This window comes from Ambystoma mexicanum, chromosome 3q, assembly GCF_040938575.1.
Source record: "Ambystoma mexicanum isolate Mex_15411 chromosome 3q, UKY_AmexF1_1, whole genome shotgun sequence".
Taxonomy (NCBI): domain Eukaryota; kingdom Metazoa; phylum Chordata; class Amphibia; order Caudata; family Ambystomatidae; genus Ambystoma; species Ambystoma mexicanum.
Genome location: NC_090926.1, coordinates 64,767,975 through 64,787,302, shown reverse-complemented (window position 1 = coordinate 64,787,302; position 19,328 = coordinate 64,767,975). Strand labels below are relative to the sequence as shown.

The 19,328-nt window shown below is 46.6% G+C and overlaps 1 protein-coding gene across 5 annotated transcripts in view; it reads right to left on the bottom strand.

Annotated features, from left to right (window-relative positions):
* The window catches only part of LOC138582123 (zinc finger protein with KRAB and SCAN domains 1-like), a 98,206-nt gene extending 81,019 nt beyond the window's left edge, over positions 1 to 17,187 (bottom strand). Inside the window, exon 1 of one of the 5 annotated variants that reach the window (XM_069653120.1) lies at positions 16,951 to 17,187. Coding sequence is in view for 2 of the 5 variants with exons in the window: in XM_069653115.1 (XP_069509216.1) it covers positions 16,951 to 16,974 (24 nt within the window). In the remaining 3 variants the exon portion in view is untranslated. The remainder of the gene's footprint in view (positions 1 to 16,950) is intronic. The other 4 variants (XM_069653119.1, XM_069653117.1, XM_069653115.1 and 1 more) reach the window with 4 other exon arrangements.
* Positions 17,188 to 19,328: the final 2,141 nt, after the last annotated feature.

The following is a 19,328-nucleotide window of genomic DNA, read 5'->3' as shown; positions in this document are numbered from 1 at the left end:
CTTCTGGACCGCTAAGGGGCGGGTTACTGCCTATGGACCGGGCAGTCCACCTGTAGCATCTATTGGGGTTTCTACTGGACAAAGACTGGGATACATTCAGGAATGTTCTCAAAGTACAATGTTACATGTCAGCATGCGTCTGTGTTTCAGTGGGCACGGCTTCACATGCGTCCAGTGGTATCACACTTGTGTAAGGTGAATGACCCAAAACACAAACGATTTAAAAAATCCCAAATCGGCCACATAATCGATGCACCGTTTGCAAGGTAACAAAAGTTTTATTACATGCAAAAAGTATCCGTCAGCCCTGTAGAATCGAACTAACACAGAGCTCACCCCACTCAAAGGAGTTGCATCTTTTATAGCAGAAAACCTCAAATTAACATAATAAAGATTACAACATGATCCTGCGCTCCCCACTGGCTAACACCTATATTCACATTTAATTATCTCTTATAGTCCATTAAAATATTAGTCACACATTATCGAACACATTCCCCTAAACACTTGACCTGATACATAGTGACTATGAGTTGATTAACTACCAGGTACATTGTTACCATAATACATTTTTCTAACAATGAAAATATGCCTGACCATCATGTGATGTGCACCCCTCCGTCAGAGCCTGATCAAAATGTGAATAGCGAGTTCAACTCCGATTTGATAATACAATGGGCCTCCTCATTATACCAGACACTGTGGCAAGCACAAACAGCTCCCTGCCCTTGTAGATACATTTTTTGGCATCTCCTCCCGTCCCAAATCATGGTACAGCCCTAGCACGTGCCCCCCCTTATCTCTCTAGGAACCCAGGTGCTTATGAATGACGTGATCAGGGCACTCTTATGTTTGAATTTCGCTAATGTATTCATCCCTAGAGTGCAGACCCTGAAGTTCACATAGGATGACCGCACTTTGGGTGATGGCAGTAGTGATTTAAATCTTCACTAGGCCTCTTAGCATCACAGAACCCCATGCCCTGTTCACAGGAATTCAACCTTGAAAAGACGCATTCCTACCCTTCCACCTTGGACCCAACATTCCTTTCCCAGCTCCTACGAGCACAGCAGCTGGATTGAACTGTTATCGGCAAAGCCCGGGTGCCTGTGACCTTGACAGCATAACATCTCTCTGGGGGAAGGAAGGGGGACTTGTCTCAGGATCAACTGGATAGAGCCACAGCTCCACGGTAGGCCGGTTTCTGAGATTTTCACAAAACACATCCTGTAACACAACCGAGAATTCAACATGGCGGAACTCCTGCTACCTTATCTCCCGGACCCCGCCTTTACCGCAACACTTCTGTGACTCCATCTCATACTCCCACCTCTGTCAGCTACCTAGTCGCACATCCCTTAAAACATAACACTGTACACTACCTTTAAATGCAAAATACATCACCCTATCTCGGGAGTATAGCTCGGGGGCAACGTGCTTGCCTTGGAAGCAAGACAACACGGAGCACCACAGGTTCGATCCCCGGGTCCGCGCTTATAAACCTCTGGGTATTACGTGCGTTGTGGTATTCTTAGATATGAGAAGTTCATTGTTCAATGAAGGTAGATTTGTTTTCTTTATATTTAACAATTCTACTTTTACCATTACTATGTTTGCTTTACATCCCTAGAAAACGTTTCTGTCCCTCATTCTCCAACAATAATCATGGACTCCTATAACCCTTTTGGGAACCCTCTTTTTAATCAGACTTTTAGAAGGTGAAATGCTTATTCACATCTTTTAACTTGTGCTGGCAAGCTCTAGTACTCTGAAAGCACGGGGCACGCATTCTACCTGCAAGCCTTTAGCCAGCCCCAAACCTTCTTTCAGTCTTGGGAGGATGGCTCAGCGGCAGCGTGCTCACCTTGGAGGCGGGACGACATGGAGCGGCAGAGGCGTTTGATCCCCGGGTCCGTGCTTGGAAGCCTCTGGGTATTAAGGGCGTTATGGATATCATATCATAGCCACCTCAATTCCATACATACATAGAGCGCACCATTTCTAACTTGCCAAGAGTCAAATATCACTAGAAGTGAGTGCAAATTTTGCACCCTGCTGGAAACATGTTGAAATGTCGAAACAAACCAGGTGCAGACAACCTGGGTTAATCGAGTGAGCCTCCGGGCACCTATGAGGTTTAGGCTGGGCATAGGGCCCACATAATGTCCCATACCCCTGGACTATCCCTTCTGTAGGTAGGTGTTCGATCACAAGAACACAGACAAATACACATCTGCTGTGAACATGGACAAAAGACTATAAAACCGGCCATGGTGCAGTGCCTGTATTTACACCCAGTTGTGGACTTGAAATCCCAAATCTGTTAGTGTTTACTACATAAAAAGGAGAGTGCCAAGCCCCTCCTGAAGTGCACGGCTTCCAATCGGCCTCGATGCTCTGTGGCTTTTTAAAACTGATATTTAGTTATATCCAGTAATGCCTGGTTTTAAAGGCTGTACACATGACGTCAGAGTTAATAGAGGGTCCCTGTGTTGTTACCGCAAGTACAGGCCTTAGAATTGGCTATTAGCCCCCTTGGGCCAACTGCTGGGGTGCTGAGTTTTTTTTTTGTGTGAAATGGAATGGTGGTAGTTTCACAAGTTTATAAAAACATACGACAACGGCCACTAGGAAAAGAAAATTACCTGTTGTCCCTTCTCCATTTCCCTGGTGGCTGTGCTGTGGGTGAAGGGCCAAAGAGCGGCAGCTTGTGCCAGGTAAGTGCTGTCGGGGTATATGGTTGAAGGTGGTTTGTTGTGAGCTGCCGTTCTCAACAGGGATGTTTGTGGCATGGGGTGGGTGAGTTGGCAACAGCGAGTGGCATGCAGTGTTGGTGAGTGGTGAGCCAGAGCTCTTGGAGGGCGGGTGCAAGGAGCGCACATCTGGCTCAGAACATTGGCTGAAATAATTTTAGCTCGTGTTTTGAGCAAGTTGATTGGCTCACTCCCTCATCCATCCGTTGATTGGCTCACTCCCTCACCCATCCTGGGTGCTAATGTTTTAATAATTTATCTTTTGGATGCCCGAGATTTATTCTAAAAGTGATCATCGGGTCACCCAAAAGAACAGCTGAAGATACCTGCAGCAGGATGAATTAAATCACCAGAACGGGGACATTGAAAACTACAGAAGGCAGGAGCAAAAACTACAGAAGGGCTGGAGCAAAAACTACAGAAGGGCAGGAGCAAAAACTACAGAATGGCATGAATATAAGACTGCTCTCTGATCACGTGTAAGAAACATTGTTATTCTCGAAATGATGCATACTCAAAATGGAGCATAATCATGAGAGTGCTGTCAACAATGCTAGTACTGCTAATTCAAGTATTTATGCTACTAGTCGCACTATTATCAATAGCTCCTCTAAAAGTAGCAATAGTTACCGCATTAACAGTGCAGGCAGTAGGATGAATAACCTTACAAGTGGAAGCAATAGTAGTGGAGGTTACCCTACTACTAATGTGGGTAGCAGTAGTGCATGCTGTAGTGCGACGAATAATCCCCCTTCTACTTCCAGAAGTCTTTTGAAGGCCAGCTGGGGTATAATCCAATAGCAAAAGGTTGTCGCATAGCCAATAGTGTTGACTCTTAACTCGCCCCATTTGTGTGCATAACAGGCCAATAATAAGGACTCCTTCCATAAATCTGTTAGAAAGATATTAAAGAGAATTGGTACCAGGATACAGCCCTGGCGGACCCCTCTTGTAACAGCAATAGGGCTAGACAGATCATCCTGTGTGTTCAATCCAACAATTGGAGTTGTTGCTATATAGCAACTGGATCACTCCCAAGAGATCCAGAGGAATACCACACTTCTCCAATTGTGCCCAAATAATAGCTAAGTCCACATTATCAAAAGCAGCCGTTGGGTCTGACACTGCCATATTTAATGATTTCCTAAAGGCACGCCAATATCTGAAGTGCAGATGGACAGAGCCAAGGCACTTATGGCCCCTTTTTGCTAAATGCTGTTTGTAAGGGACTTAACAAGTTATCAGCCTCCACCCACTTTGTGAGGTCCCTCAAAATAAATGTTGCAAATACCTTTTGTCGACGAATCAATTAAGGCAATCTGGCGGTAATTAGCGGGGTTAGTTCTACACCTTGATCTTAGAACTATTTGACCTAGACTGTACCTTATTTTTTTTTGGATTAATTGATTTGGGTGTGCCCCTGTCATATTGTCTATATCAAATGTTATACACTGGGAAACTCCTTCGTGTGATATATTTTTTTTATTCCTCATTTGTTGTGTTCTTTTTAAAGTTTTTTTTTTTTAAGCTGGGGCATATTATACCATGTGGTGTCCACGTTGTGACTTTTTGGGTTGTGTGTTCAGAGGTAGAACACTTCTCCTAGCATGTTAGGGGAGGGTGGTTGATGTACAAGTGCCATCATTAAGTGTGCTTAGAGGTTTACTACAATAAAGAGTTCAGCTGCCTACCTTGGTCTTTGCCATCCTTACTACATGTATATTTCTTACGGAGCAGAAGTAACGTTTTCATGAGCTACAGCTAAAAGGAGCTTTTGTGTATCGGGCATTAAGCAGGATGTAACTCTGGTAAAGAGCAGCTAGAGCCAGGGTCTCCAACCTTTGCGTTGGCAAGAACTACTTGTTCTTATGAATGCTAGCATGTCCCACACTTAGACGGATTTCTCGATATGAATGTTATCATGTACCACACTTAGATGGAATTCTTGACTTTAGTCTGCTTGGCATCAAGACAGGATTATTAATGTTAGCATGTACCACACTTAGATGGAAGCTGTCCAGTCATTTGGTCGACTACAAACTGGTCGACTGCAATTTGGTCGAAAACCAAATGGTCAAATTTTTTTTTTATTATTTATATATGTGTTTTGTGGGTTTTCGTGTAGAAAAAAAAAAGAAAGAAAAAAAAGGGGGTTGGGATGGGGACCCCCCCAAAAAAAAACAAAAAAGGGGTGAAAATAAAAAAAAAAAAAATTCGACCATTTGGTTTTCGACCAAATTGATTCGACCAGTTGTCCAGTCGACCAATTGTTTTCGACCAAATGACTGGCAACCAGATGGAATTCTCAATTTTAGCTTGCGTCACATCTAGACAGGATTATGAATGTTAGCATGTACCACACTTAGATGGAATTCTCAATTTTGCCTTGCATCACATCTAGACAGGATTATGAATTTTAGCATGTACCACACTTAGATGGAATTCTCAATTTTGGCTTGCGTCACATCTAGACAGGATTATGAATTTTAGCATGTACCACACTTAGATGGAATTCTCAATTTTGGCTTACGTCACATCTAGACAGGATTATGAATTTTAGCATGTACTACACTTAGATGGAATCCGTAACTCTAGATTGTGTTACATCTAGATAGGATTATGAATGCTAGCATGTACCACACTTAGATGGAACTCTTGACTATAGGCTGCGTCGCATCTAGATAGAAATGTGAATGTTAGCATGCGCCACACTTAGATGAAATTATGAATGATGACAAGTGCAACACCCGAATGGAATCGTTATCACTAGCCTTCCTCACATCTAGATAGAATTTTGAAATTGGCAAGCGCCACACACTCAGATGGAATAGTGAATGATAGCAAGCATCACACCTAGGCATAATTGCAAGGACAGAAAGGCCAACTAACCAATCCACTAACAATTTAATCTCTCTGCATACACCTCTCAAACTCTAACCAAATACAACCACAAGCCTAAAACGCAGCAATCCGCACAAACTTCACTACACTGCAACAACAAAACAAACCGTACATAGACTTGCACAACAGCACACGACGACTACTGACCGTAAAACACCCCAAGCCCAGCCAACTGACCCACCGGGCTGAGGCTGCCAACAGCAAATCACTGCTCTCTTGCACTTTTCCAGCTTATTCCCACTAACTTGCCCCCCTCTCCCTCTTTCAGAACCGCCAGAGCGCCAGGGGACCACTCCGGTGGTGATAGTGCGCGGTAAAAATATCCTTTAACATTAACATAACATTAACATGAAATGGAGTCCATCGTTACGTTATTACAACGCCCAATGTTCCAGTACCTGAATAGAATTGGCAGATGTCTGCAGCTGCACTGCCCCTCCCCCCAATCCTTTCACCAGCACATTTAAATAGAAATGCAACCTTTTAATCTCTTCACCTTGTCCGTGCTGCATAATGCATGGCTGATAGCCGCTGCTTTTTTGGCACAGTAGTGGCAGCTACATGGATCTATGTCAGAATGCAGCAAGCACACACGGAGCAGCCCAGAACCATTCATTTTCGATTTTAGTGAACAGTAGGTGAATATCGTACACAAGAAATCCCAAAGCACCTGCAGTGTGCATTTTAAAAACACACCCACGTAGACTATTAACAAACACAGATCACAAGAACTGATAAGCAGATGCAGTGTACTCAGAGTTTTATCCAGAAAGAAAAGGAGGTGAAGAATTGCAGTTCCACAAATGCAGATCCGTCCTCACTCCGTCCTGGGGGATTTAGCAGACGAAGAGCAGCATTGACACATTTCATCTTAATAGGATTTATATACACCCGGTAGGACCCCCACTAATTGGTGAACACAAATGGGAAAAAGGAGGGAGGTAAACTTGACAAGGCGGCATAAGTCTTCACGGGAGTGCCCCATGCCAGAATTCAAAAGAAAATGGCAATGGAAGTGGCGGCGGCAGGCGGTGCTGTGAAGTGATGATTCTGTGCGCAGGGGATAATGGCTGTGCCAATCCGTGCTGCAGCCAAACTCCAATCCATCACAGCTCCAAGACCAGGCGGTGGCAATAGATGGAAGTGAAGAATACAGAGTGCGCTGGTGCTCTGGGTGGGCAGCGAGCCTGGCTGGCCTCCGGTTGCCATCCACCTGTACCTACATAGACCTGCCTGCTCTCCTGATAGTACCCAATGAAAATCATCTGTGTGTGGGGTGGTGTTTTTTTTGGACTAGGACACACAATGGTCCAGGGAACAAATGAAAAAACCACCCACTATCACAAATGGCGGTATATTACTTTTCATAACAGACAGAGTACTACCCAAAGAGTTGTTGTTGGTAACATTTGTGGCAAATGGTGCATTATGTTTATCCATTGGTCATTAACAATGGCCGAACCTACCAAATGAACAGTTCATTAACTCAAAAGGGTCTGCTTTCACTCAAAAAAGCCCCACATCAGATCATAAAAGTTGGCCCATGTAAACACGTTGATGCGTAGCATTGCCTTATAGGGCAGGCCGAGCCTGATATGTGATAAAAATACCCCCTAATGTATGTTATAAAGATATTGCAAAGCATAGGAGTTCCATAACCTAATAGAATATCAAGGCCAAGCTCCTTTAAAACGTTACAAATCTCAGATGTGACTTGCGTTGTTCGCGAACGGTCGGGGGTATTTTACTCATAACAGATACATCAACACAGTATCATTCCTTTTGATACCTGGCGTCATGCTTAATCTAATTTAGGACATTGGCCCTCATTAGGACCCTGGCGTTAAGGGGTTAACGGCGCTGTAAAAGGTGTCGGTGCCGTTAAACCCTTAACGCCTGATTACGAGGTCCCTTTGCGGGACCCGACCTTAACGGCTGATCTAGACCAGCTGTTAAAGTAGGGGCCCGCAAAGGGGCTCTCGAGGTAAGTATGGTACCGCAATTTGCGGTACCGTACTTACCGCCTTCCCATTCCCATTATGCCCTATTGGGCAAAAATGGGAATGGGGAAGGGCCATGGTGGTGGTAATTCCCCATTCCGCCATGGCAGACTCCGGCATCGACCATGGTGCTAATAGCACCATGGTTTTCCGCCGGAGTCCTAATGAGGGCCATTGTATAGTTATTCATACACACACACACAATAAATGAATAATCTGTTTGGAAATATAAAAATAAGGTTGTAATGGGTTGCAGAAAAAATAGTTTGAGCAGCTAAATGTGTAGGTGTGTTATGGTTTAAATTCAATTATAACATGAAGATAGAGGGCCTCATTCCGAGTACGGCGCTAACCAATGGCGCTATTAACGCCTTGGTTGACGCCGTACCCGGACCGGCAGCGCCTTGGTGGTTGGCGGAATTACCGCCCCATTCCAAGGTTGACGGGGCAGTAATTCCCCAATCCCCATTTACCCTGCCCCATTCCCATTCTTGCCCCATAGGGCATAATGGGAGTGGGGAAGGCGTCAATTACGCCACCGTAAATTACGGTGGCGTAATTAACATCAAGGTCCCTTAGCGCCATGGTTTTTAACGCCTGCTAAAAGCAGGTGTTAAAACCACCATGGCGCTAAGGGAACTCGGAGTATGGCGGTAAGGGATTACCGCCACCGCTCTCGTTAGCGGTGGCCGCTATCCCTTACCGCCATACTCGGAATGAGGCCCAGAGTCTTGTTCTCACATGTTAAACTCCTGCAGCGCACATAAGAATCACTGGCCCTCATTAGGACTCCGGCAGGAAAACCATGTTGCTATTAGCACCATGGTCGATGCCGGAGTCCGCCATGGTGGAATGGGGAATTACCACCCCATTCCAAGGTTGGCGGGGCGGTAATTACCCATGTCACCATGGCCCTTCCTTATTCCCATTTTTGCCCCATAGGGCATAATGGGGAAGGCGGTAAGTACGGTACCGCAAATTGCAGTACCATACTTACCTCAAGGGTCCCTTTGCGGGCCCCTACTTTAACGGCTGGTTAAGGTCGGGTCCCGCAAAGGGACCTCATAGTAAGGCGTTAAGGGTTTAACGGCGCCGACACCTTTTACGGCGCCGTTAACCCCTTAACGCCAGGGTCCTAATGAGGGCCACTGTCATAAGCAAGTTACTTATTTAAAGGGCTATGAAGTGTCACACATATTTTAGAAGAAAGGAATTTTAAAAACTAGTCATGGCTTCAGTGGCATATTTTATTCAATAAAGCAGCTTCTGTTTTTAAATACCCTCCATTCAACTTCCCAAAAATTCTTCTTGGCATCAGAAAGCGGTGGTGGCACTTACATAAAAGTCCACAAAAGGAATGAAGTATGAGTGCATGCCATAGCACCCCAACACACTCATGCGCTTCATTGTTTCATCACCACATAGGATGTGTGAGGAAGCTGGGATAGGCTGGACCGAGTACCGCAGTGAGGGACCCACAACCTTCTTTACTGCTACTTTACGCCACGCAGAACACTGCACTGTCTCACCAGGGTTTTGGGCTTAACAACCCCTTGTATGATTTGAGTATTTTGGAGTGTTTGAATATAAAACTTTAGATTTTATCCCACCTTAACAACAGCAAGTATGCGTGGAAACGTTTAGATTCGGCAACTAAGTCGTATATAGGGATATAGGAAGCCATCCTATCAGAGTGTAAGGTGTTTCTCCCCTTGATTTGGTATGAAAGAATAAATAACCAGCAACTTGTATGAGACCTGAGTCTAGATACTCACACCTTACTGCACACGTGCAAATGAAACCCAGGGGGAATAAGTTGTGACTCATCTGGTACACGCCTCTTGCAAACCTCTAGTATTTGCAGGGTGTGCTGAGGGGGATTCGGCCCTGACCTAGGGTCGTTCAGCCCTGATGACTGACTGTTGCATCGAAGAACCTGGTTAAATAAAACTGACACAGCCTTAGATGGTTGACAATGCTAGGACAGCTTCTTTAGGAGTGTGGAAATGTAGAAGGGGTCATCTTTACAACATTGGTGACTTTACACTTCCATGGTCAAGTGGCACAGCGAGTAGAGCGCTAGCTTTGACATCTGTGCAGAGTTTGCTAACGCAGGTTTGAGTCCCGGCGGAGCCAAACTCAGCCTTTCATCCTTACGAGCTCGATAAATGAGCACCACACACCAGAAACCTGAGGGTTTGTAGCGCTATATAACTGCCAAATTATTATGAAATTATTATTATTATTAAATTATTATTATTATGTGCCAGGAGTGGTGCGCTTGTGGTTTATACATGGAACCAAATGATTAATGAAATAACATTGTGTTACCGTAGTTCATACTTACTTCCAGAGCAGCAGTTCAGTACCTTAATAGGAGGGGTGGGGAGATGAGTATGTTTCATACGGGAATAAATAAATGCTTATATAGCCTCACTTCATTAACCTGGGCAGAGGGGTGTTTGAAAGGGTACAACACTTCATACATCAAATACATATTTAGGCAACCTCAATTTGTTTTCATGTGAATGGGGAATAATTTAATTCTCACTAACCTCACCCTACTCTATTGATAGCTGCAGCCTACCACTCAGACGAATTACTTAACACAGAACAAACTTTACACACACAACTAGACGCCCAATAACTGACAAACCCGACTCCAGAGCGACCCTTGTTCCGTACGGGTATAGCACCTAACTAACCTTGCCTCCTCGTTTCTTTTCTCTTCTACTCATCCTGGACCTTAATTTGGATTGCTAGTAGTGTTAGGTAAGATACCCTGCCGACTCAGGGTATTCACAGTCAGTGGAAGGCTGGGGGGAGGTGAGGGCAGGTTAAGTCTACTGGAACCCCACCTAATTCTGACCGTGTCTCCTCAGAGTACATTACGAGCTAATTCCGGAAGAGGTGCTGATGAGGCGCTCCCGGTAGACCTGGTGACATCCGCAGTAATCTGGTGTTCCTGTGGTCTTTGACCCACGCCCTTTCAGGTGATTCGCTCCACTGGCTCCTTTGTATTTATTAGCCAGTGGGGTGTTTCATAGGGAAGGTCTTCCTTGTTCTCCCTGAGCACAAGTGTTACACTGACTTGAGTGCCGGTTCACCATACCTCCTTGGTGAGTATCTGATGATCCATTCCTCTGGATGGTGACTAATCCTTGGGAAGTACTCTGTGCACCCAGTCTCCTGAATGGTGACACTCCGAATGGTCTTCAGACACTGATTCTTGTTTGTCCACTGATGCCAGCGGCCTGTCCATAGTTACGGGGTCTGAACTCTGTATGTGATCCTCTTGTAGTGGGAAGAAAAGTTTTCCCAAATGCCGGTATCTTTCTCCTGTTTTCAGATTGTCCTGAGCGAACAGGAGGTGTGTGTTTCACTTTTATGCCAGTACGCTATGCTTATGCTCTCAGAATCTTCATCCCCTTCCTCTTCTTCTTGAACAGGCCTGGATTTCTGAGGGCCTCTTAGCCACTTCTGAGTTTGGAGGGGCTCCATCCTCCTCATTCCTTTGACCTGGGTCCTACAGATGGTACAGTATTTGGCTCATCAGGGTGGCAAACTTCCCCGTGGGAGGATTCCTCGTGTTGATTTCTGGTGATCCTCTTACTGGGTGAAAGAGTAACTTCGGAAACAGCTGGAGCTATGTCCACATCATCCCCTATGGGTAGGAGGTGATTCCGGTGGAGAGTCTTCACATCCGTCATGGTGCCTTCTTTTCGTAGTCTGAACACAGGAAAACCTGTTAACTGTTGCTCAATAATACCAACTGTCTCCTAACTTGTTGTGTCCTCTTTTCCCTAAACTCCTTATGAGCACCCGGTCACCAGGCTGTAGATTATGAAATTGAACTTGATAATCATATCTTTTCTTGTTTTGCAGAGCATTCTGTTCCTCGGAAGCTTGCGCCAGTTGGAAGGCTTGAGACAATTGTTCTTGAAGATCTTTCACATATTTGCGGTAATTCTCCACACCAGTTCCATCAGAAGAGACCCCAAAACTCAAGTCTATGGGCAGCCTGGCATCTCTTCCAAACATAAACTTATAAGGGGTGAACCCAGTGCTGTCATTCTTCATGCAATTGTATGCATGAACTAACGTCGCCACATGCAGACTCCATTTGAGTGTCTCTTTGGCACTCAGCATGCCCAGTATACCCAACAATGTGCGACTGAAACATTCTGCTTGCACATCTCTTTGTGGCTGATAGGGGGATGTCCAGGTTTCCGTTACCCCAATCAAATGCATAAGTTCTTTGATGAGCTTGGATTCAAAGTCTCGCCCTTGATCAGAATGTAGGTGTGCGGGCCAGCCATAATGTACAAAGAAATTGTCCCAAAGTACCGTGGCTATTGTGGTAGCCATATGATCTTTAGTTGGACATGCTTAGGCATATCGGATAAAATGATCGTTCACCACCAACACGTTCTGAGTTCCGCTATTGTCTAGTTCAAGGCTCAGGAAGTTGACACAGACTAAATCCATGTGTCCAGAGCTCTGCAGCTGCTGGAGTGCTGTGGCTGGACGGCTGAGTCTTTTCCAGCGATGTATCTGGCGTGGTAGTGAGCCTTTTCCGGGTGATGCATCTGGTGCAGTTGTGGCAATATTCGTCTACTTCCAGGCCCAATCGAGGTCAGTAGAATCGGCTTCGGACTAACTCCAGTGTTTTTCCGTTTACCAGATGCCCATGTTGATCATGAAGGGCGCGCAGCCCATGTTGATCATGAAGGGCGCGCAGTGCCAAGGGACGTAATGAGCGCAGGAGCACAAGCTGGTGTATCAGTCGCCCTTTAAGTTGACTCTCCTTGAAGCACCCCACCTTTCAGCACTAGCAACTTCCATTCTTTGCAGTAGGTCTGCTGATTTGTCAGGTTTCTACTGTCTGGTGGCCCCTCAGTTTCATTTTCTTTTGCATGGAGCACCTGCCATAGTTCTGGGTCTCTCAACTGTGTTTTGTCTCAACTCAGGTGGGGCAATTCGAGGCTTTAGACTGGTCGCATCACAATAGCTCACCGGAACCCCCTTAGCTGTTCCCCCAAGGCAGTCGATAAGACGCGCTGGCTCAGCATGCTGGAAGGTTTCATTCCTACAAATAGCTTTCATCATTGCCACAGAAGCCATATCGATGGGGGTAGATTCTGATATATCTTTGGCGAGGGGGTTTTCTGGATAGGGCATCAGCGTCAATATGATTGATTCCAGGGCAATACTCCAATTGAAAGTTATAAATGGACAAGGCCGCTAACTAGTGATGTCCAGTAGCATCCAACTTGGCAGACTGTAGGTTAGTGGATTGTTGTCTGTTCTCACCGTGAAAGTGGCTCAGTAGAGATAGTCATGCAGTTTCTCAGCCACCCCCACTTCAGAGCCAGGAATTCTAACTTATGTATAGGATAGTGCATCTCGGAGCGGTTCAATTGACGACTGGCATAGCCCACAGGACTCACTGCGCCATGCTGTTCTTGATAAAGCACTGCTATGTTGGCGAACCCTTGCACAAGCCTTCGATAATAATTGCAGAACCCCAGGAAGCTTCTCATCTCCTTCAGATTCTGTGGGGTGCCAGGTTTCAAGAGCTTCCAACTTGGCTGGATCCCTCAGCTGACACCACATGGCAAATATACATTACACTGGTTCGACAAAACTGGCACTTAGCCAAGGACACCTTCAGCCCTTGCTGCTGAATTTGATCCAAAACCTTCAGTAGCCTTTGGTGATGTTCTTCTAAGATCCGTCCAAAAACATCATCCAGGTATACCAGAACCTTGAGTAGATTCATGTCATCCACAGTTCTTTCTATCAGGTATTGAAACATGGCAGGCACTCCCGATTTCCCCTGTGTCATTCGAGTAAACTGGTAGAACCCTAAGGGGCAGATGAATGCAGTCTTTTCTTTGTCTTCGGGCAGCATAGGAATTTGATAATACCCACTCCGTAGATGTAGTACTGAGAACCATTTGCTCCCAACCAGACAGTGAAGAGCCTCGTCCACTTGATGTGGGGTGGATTGATCGGAGACTGTTCTGCTGTTTAGGTGCCGGTAATCAATGCACAGTCGCACATCATTGTTTTTCTTTCATGCCACCACTATGGGGGAAGCATAAGGGCTTCTGGATTCCTGGATGATACACATCAGCTGGTGATAGTCTCTGTGACCTCTCTTGGAACAGGGTGACATCACTTAAACTGATGTGATGCTTCACCCCATTGGCTTCACCTAAGTCGCAGCCACTGGTTGAAAAAACATCTGCCCACATGGACAGCTGGTCTTGTAGATGATCTTTCTTACGTTGGCTGTCATGTTGATCCTGCTTCTCCATGCCTTTCTTGAGGTAGGCCTGTTAACAAGCCGGGTGCATCTTCAAAGATTTTGCAAACTGTGGACCGGCCATTTCCATACGCATCTTGGCTAGCGTGCCGAACAGAGCTGAGGATGTGCCCATGACCAGGGGTACCTCCGGATTCGGGTTCCTTGTGGTGCACACTAACGCCAAGGTGGTGTTCACCCCAACCACTTCTCGATTTAAATGGATTTTCACACATGTATATCCCAGGTATTACAGGCGGCATCTCCCACGCCCATCAGAGTTAGCCCCTCCAGCGGTTCTAATGGCAAATGTGACATATGTTAGCGATAGTAGGGCTCATTCACAATGGTGACCTGGGAGCCACTGTACAGTAATGTTGTGGTCCTCAGCCCCTCAAGATCAACTGGGATGGTCATGGTGGGCCCGATGAGACCTGCTGGATTGCCTCAATGGAGCAGAGCTTGAGTCTGTAGTCTGTTGCAGCTTGCTGGCATCACATCTGTGGTGTTACTGACCTCATTAACTAGACGGAGATGGTCAGCTGTGGGACCCTCCTGAGCCTTATTTGGATACGGGATAGTCTGTAGCCTTGGATGTGATGTCCCTGTTGATTTGCTGGAATGAGTTTCTGCGGAGCTCACTCCTGTAGTCTAGGTTCTAGCTGCTCCTCCGCTACAACCTCCTGTGCGTTCCCGACAATGCCCGGGCCGGAGTGGATTTAAGAGCATTAAAGCGAGCAGACAAGTAGTTGCTTCAATTGACATTGGTTCAATCGGGAAGTCTCTACTCCTCCTCTATGGTGGCCTAGGCATAACATGTGCTCAATCCTCACCAGATGATCAGACAACTTCTCTCTCAGTTTCAGAGAGGTGGCATGAAACCTCATCATTAAGTCCTCTCCTGGCTCAGTAGTGCCAAAAGCTCCCTCCAGGGCGCCCATCACTTGCTGGGAAGTTGGATCAGGATTCAATGCTCGAAGGGACTGTACCATCTGCAGTGCAGGCCCCCTCAAGGCCTCTATTACTCGACGTCTCTTCTCTTGGTCAGACACTTTCCAGTCATGTAGCATAAGCTGAGTGAGATCTGGCCATAGTTCATAGCCCTCCTCTCCTTTAGGTACAGGTTGCTCGCCTGAAAAAAGGTTGTAATCTAGTGTAAGTTCCATGTTCTGTAACCAAATGGGACGGGATTGCCACACCATAGTTACTTTAACAGCCTCAGCCACTGCAGCAGCAATGACTATGTCATCTTTGGTGGGTGTAGTAGCATCTGGACACAGAGGTATTCTGGGCCAAGTGTCTAAGGTCCAGATGGGGCAGGTAATCACAGGCTACCCACCTCAGATCTTAGGGGGCAGGGCTTTACCTGTAAGAGAAATACCACCATAACATAGAATATAACATTGTGCATCTTTACCAGGTATGCGCCCCACATTTTTCACTTTCCCAGTGATGGGTTCCAAGGGACCGATCATAGCTAGTACCTCATCAGTCGTGATGTAAGAGGACCTTGCCCACTACGAAGCAGGCCTCTGGACTGAGCCATTCGGCTTGTACCCAATGCAACATAGATTCATGTGTCATTTTAGACTTTGGGCCTCATCACGAGTTGGGCTGTATACCTGTCTGTAATACTGCCGACTGTAATAGCCCTAGCACTGACTGGTCCGGTGGTATTACCACCGGATCACGGGTTGGACCTTAACGGTAAATCCCCATTCCTGATTGGGTCCATTGGATCCAATGGGGAATTTTCGGTGCTGATACTGTGGGCTAATACAGCCGGCTGTAATACTGCCGAAAACAGGGATTTTCACCTCCAGAAAAAAGTTGTTGTTGGTAAAACAGCCGATTTAGCGCCTAACTCGTGATAGGGCCAGACCTTAAATGCAGCGGTAATAACGTTACCACCGCATTTAAGGGCTACAGCCCAACTTGTGATGAGGCCGTAAGTGTAAATAAACCACCAATGTATTATGCAGTGCCTAATACCTAGCCGTTGAAATGTACCCCCACTTTCCTTGTACACGTTCAAAAAGTGCTTTTGGTAGGATTTTCTGACGGGTAGCAAACAATGACAGGTCAGGCTATCAGATTTTCCTACCCCGTCACTTTTTCCTACCCCTGGGTGGGTTGCCCAATGCCTGCAGTCGGTGGGATTTTCTGACGGGTAGGAAAAAATGACAGGTTAGGCTGTCAGATTTTCCTACCTTGTCACCTTTTCCTACCCCTGGGTGGGTTGCCCAATGCCTGCTCTAGGTAGGATTTTCTGACGGGTAGGAAAAAGTGACAGGCCAGGCTGTCACTTTTTCCTACCCCTGGGTGGGTTGCCCAATGCCTGCTCTCGGTAGGATTTTCTGACGGGTAGGAAAAAGTGACAGGCCAGGCTGTCAGATTTTCCTACCCCGTCACTTTTTCCTACCCCTGGGTGGGTTGCCCAATGCCTGCTCTCGGTAGGATTTTCTGACGGGTAGGAAAAAATGACAGGCTACGCTGTCATAATTTCCTACCCTGTCACTTTTTCCTAACTGTAGGATTTTCTGACAGGTAGCAAAAAATGACATTACAATTCCTGTCAGATTTTCCTACCGATAGGATTTTCTGACAGATAGCAAAAAGTACGTTACAGGGATTCTTACTTTCTTTCATGCTAGAGACCAGCACTTAACTAGTGTCCAATCTACCCAGCGCTTACAAAAGGATTAGCCAACCACCAAAAAATGTTTAAATGAACAACAAATTGTTAAGCAACTAATGTATAGAATATATTAATGATGATAGTTAGTATGACGCACATATTAAATTAAAAGATGAAATATGGGCATCCAGAGAAAAACGTCACAGACCAAACACACAGACACATGTAAGTATATGGGGCCAGGGTAGGTATGTGGGTCTATATGAAACAAACAGCAAACTTAAAATGATTGGGTAAACATCGGACACTTGGTACCCATCCCGTTCGCATTTCTGGGGACAAACTCACCTCATCTAAAACATTCCGCGACATTTCTCTTTTAGCCTGCGATTTTTTGCAACGATGCCGTCTCTATTGTATACGAAATCTTTGTAGAAAAGCTGTTCCCCAGAAGAGCTCAAACAAAGATCATCCTTCCCGGGTGCCTGCAGCCCTCCGTAGTTGGTGTTACCTTCTGCGCAGGCCCGAAACACGAGAGAATAAAATGGTTCGAGCGGTGTTATGATACATGCTCACAGCGTAAACGCTTATCACTCAAATATGCGTAAAAGGAGCACTACGGTAAGTTTTCGGGAAGAAACACTATTCACCAAGTCACATGCGCAGCAACAACATTCAGGCCCTCTCCGCAGAGACGCGTAGGAGCTGTAAGCGATAAAATCAAAACAATTACTGAAAAAGTCCATCGTTTTGGCTGTTTAGTGGTAAAAACATGTTCTGCTTTAAAGCACTCAGAGTCGCTTAGACCCAGTGGTTTAAGTGGGGTGAAAAATGGCTCTCTAACAAGAGGGTGTGGCCTAAAGAGAGCAGCAGGTTTAATAGGGAAGGGCTGGCTTACCCAAACAATACATCCCATTTTTGGATAAAAGGGGGTTGGCAACACACTAATTTTAACAACAAATATTTGTACGTATAGTGAATACGTCTCAAAAAATGACCTTCATCAAAAGTGAGGCTTTTTTTAGCTAGCGTTTCACTGCAGACTGAATAACCTCTAGGGACTCTCAGATTAGCCGGCTAAGGCACAGGGAGATTCAATGATTTGCCTAGGGTCGCACACCCATGAAGCCGGTGTATGAACCCAGTCGATACTGTAGGCACTTGACCAGCTAGATTCCCAGCTCTAGTTGGCTCTGGTACATGTTATTGCCCTTCCAAGGGTTTAAGTAATATACCACTTTATTTGGATAACTTGAAAAGTGTGCAAAGTACACAACCAACCTAGGATTATTTGCAGCTTTATTCTTCCCATCCTGCAGCAGACTGCACAGAAGAAAGAAAAGGAATAGGGGCCCATGGAGAGCATGCGGTACGATTCCTTCCCGAGGAGATTCTGGGCCCTGCATCCGACCAGCGAGCCGGGGTTATTTATGTGGGTGCCAGCAAAGGTTCAGGAACATCTGGCGGTTAACGCATTCTGTGTTGCCTGGACCTTCGCTGGCACCGCAGCGCTGCTGTGGTGGCGTGTGGCAGCTTGGGGGGCACATGGTTTCTGGCGCAGGGTAGGGGAGCTAGGGAAAGGAGGGGGAGAGGGTGTCTGCGGGGTTGCGCAGGACACGGCCACATTGGGTTATAAAGTCCTGGGTGAGGGAGAGCGGGCGGGGAGCGCTCTCCCCTCGGTCTTCACGGCCTATCAGGATCGTGGCCAGGAGGTGTGGGAGGGAGCTTGGTGGGGCTTTGGCCGTGTTTTCTCCGGAGCAGAGGGCTGGGGCAGTGAGCCTGCCTGCAACTCCATTGTAGAGGCCACACTGCGGTACGCATCACACACCACCAGGGGACAGCGCGACGTGGCCCTCCAGGCCCCTGCGTCAGTTATGTGTTAGAAGTCAGGGTGGTTTTGTGAGCTTTAGGGATGGGGTGGGTTTAGTCTTTAAAAAAGAAAACAAGTTTATTACTCTATGAACAGATAACAGTAAAGGGGGAGATAAATACATAGCATGGGAGCTATATTGCGGGGTGCTACCTTGTTCCTGCATTTCGGTGCCAGGGCCCCCAGTGTGGAACGGGGCGTTTAGGGGGGATGCCCCGGGGGTGTAGCGGGACGGGCACCCGGGGGATATTGCTGCGCTACATGTGTGCTCAATATGCGAACAGGGGGACTACCCATTATTGATATGGATGTTTGCACCGTGATATGGATGTTTGCACCGTTTAGGCCAGTTCCAGGTGAAGGGGGGATGGACCACAACAGGTAGTGCGAGAGGGGTTAGGTAGTGGGATGCTGGGGGGACGCCTCCTAAGAGGGCCCTGAGGAAAATACTGTTTGCCACAGTTTGCCCATCGGCGGTCAGGGAATGCCTGGAACATGCCCTGGGTTTTGGTGGGGGTGCAATGGGTGCCAGGTATAATGGTTTAAAAGGGGGGTGCGGATAACGGGAGTTATAGGGGCAGGTGGGCTAGTTAGGTATTGGTAAGCGGCGTAGTGAGCCATTGGGGGATATACCAGGGTGTGGCGCCACCTAAAGAGGACCACATGGTCTCCTTAGGGGCAGGTCTTGGGGTCAGTATGGCCTCAGGTTTGTCCATGAGTGTGAAGGGAGTTGGCGAATGCCATCATCCCTGGGTGCAGCAGCAGGTGAATGGGCTAGGGTGCCCCCCTACAACAGGAGCAGAAGGGGAATAGCACGTTCCTGGGCCGAATATCTTGGTGTAGGGAGATGGCTGGA